General features: G+C 52.4%; 1 protein-coding gene across 1 annotated transcript in view; it reads right to left on the reverse strand.

Moving 5' to 3' along the window:
* Nucleotides 1-1,009: 1,009 nt before the first annotated feature.
* Nucleotides 1,010-1,043, reverse strand: part of EMH_0064540 (sodium-dependent transporter, putative) — a gene marked incomplete at both ends in the record, with an annotated part of 3,093 nt that continues 3,059 nt past the window's right edge. The window contains one exon of the mRNA XM_013498266.1: nt 1,010-1,041. Coding sequence (XP_013353720.1) covers nt 1,010-1,041 — 32 coding nt within the window. The remainder of the gene's footprint in view (nt 1,042-1,043) is intronic.

The following is a 1,043-nucleotide window of genomic DNA, read 5'->3' on the forward strand; positions in this document are numbered from 1 at the left end:
CTGCTAATACTGCTGCTGCTTATACTGCTGCTGCTGCTGCTGGTGGTGATGCTGTTGCTGCTGCTGCTGCTGCTGCTGCTGCTGCTGCAGCAGCGGGCCTTCAGCAGCATGTCGATGGTGGGGTGTACGAGGGAAGAAATGCTGCTGACGCCCAAAAGCAAAAAAGAAAAAAAAAAGAAAAAACAACAGAGACGGGGGAGAGGGAGAGACTGTAAGAGTACAGGATAAAGTATAAAGACAAGGCGGGGCCCTTCTAGCTGCAGGTCACCGAGTCCTGCTGCTGCTGCTGCTGCTGCTGCTGCTGCAGTTTTTGTTGCTGCTACTACAGGTTCTGCGACAGTAGTTGTAGTTGCTGCTGCTGCAAGAGCATCTGCTGCAGTTGCTGCTGTTGCTGCAGCAGCAGCTGCTGCAGTTTTATTGTGTATATGTCCCGCAACAGCAAAAGCAGTAGCAGCAGAAAGAAGAGAAATAAATACATTCGCAGCAGCAACACACAAAGCCTCAATGGTGGGGTTGTTGTGTTTTTTTTTTTTACTAGCAGCAAAGCAGCATATACAACCCTGAAACAAACCTAAAGAAAAAAACACCTGGCTTGCTGCTTCGCTCCATATCTCCTTGCTGCTGAGCAGCAGCAGCCAATCAACAGACAGCAGCAGCAGCAGACCCTGCTGCGCCCCAGGCAGTGCAGCAGCAGCAGCAGCAAGAAGCAGCACGCATGCAAACGGCAGCAACACACACAACCAACACAACCCCACCACCCCCTTCAGCCCCCAACATAAACTAAGAAACACCCACACCCATACCAGCAGCAAGCTGCAGTATATATTCGATACTAATACACCTTCATCTGCTGCTGCTGCTGCTGCTGCTGCTGCTGTTGCTGCTGCTGGTGGTGCTGGTGATCCTGCTGCTGCTGCTGCTGCTGGTTGCGGTGCTGCTGCTGATGATAGCGATGTCCCTGGAGATGATCCTGCTGCTGCTGCTGCTTCTTCTGCTGCTGCTGCTGCTGCTATTTCTGCTGCTGCTGCTGCTGCTTCTGGTGC

Source organism: Eimeria mitis, genomic scaffold (assembly GCF_000499745.2).
Source record: "Eimeria mitis Houghton genomic scaffold, Emh_scaff3298, whole genome shotgun sequence".
NCBI classification, from domain to species: Eukaryota; Apicomplexa; class Conoidasida; order Eucoccidiorida; family Eimeriidae; genus Eimeria; species Eimeria mitis.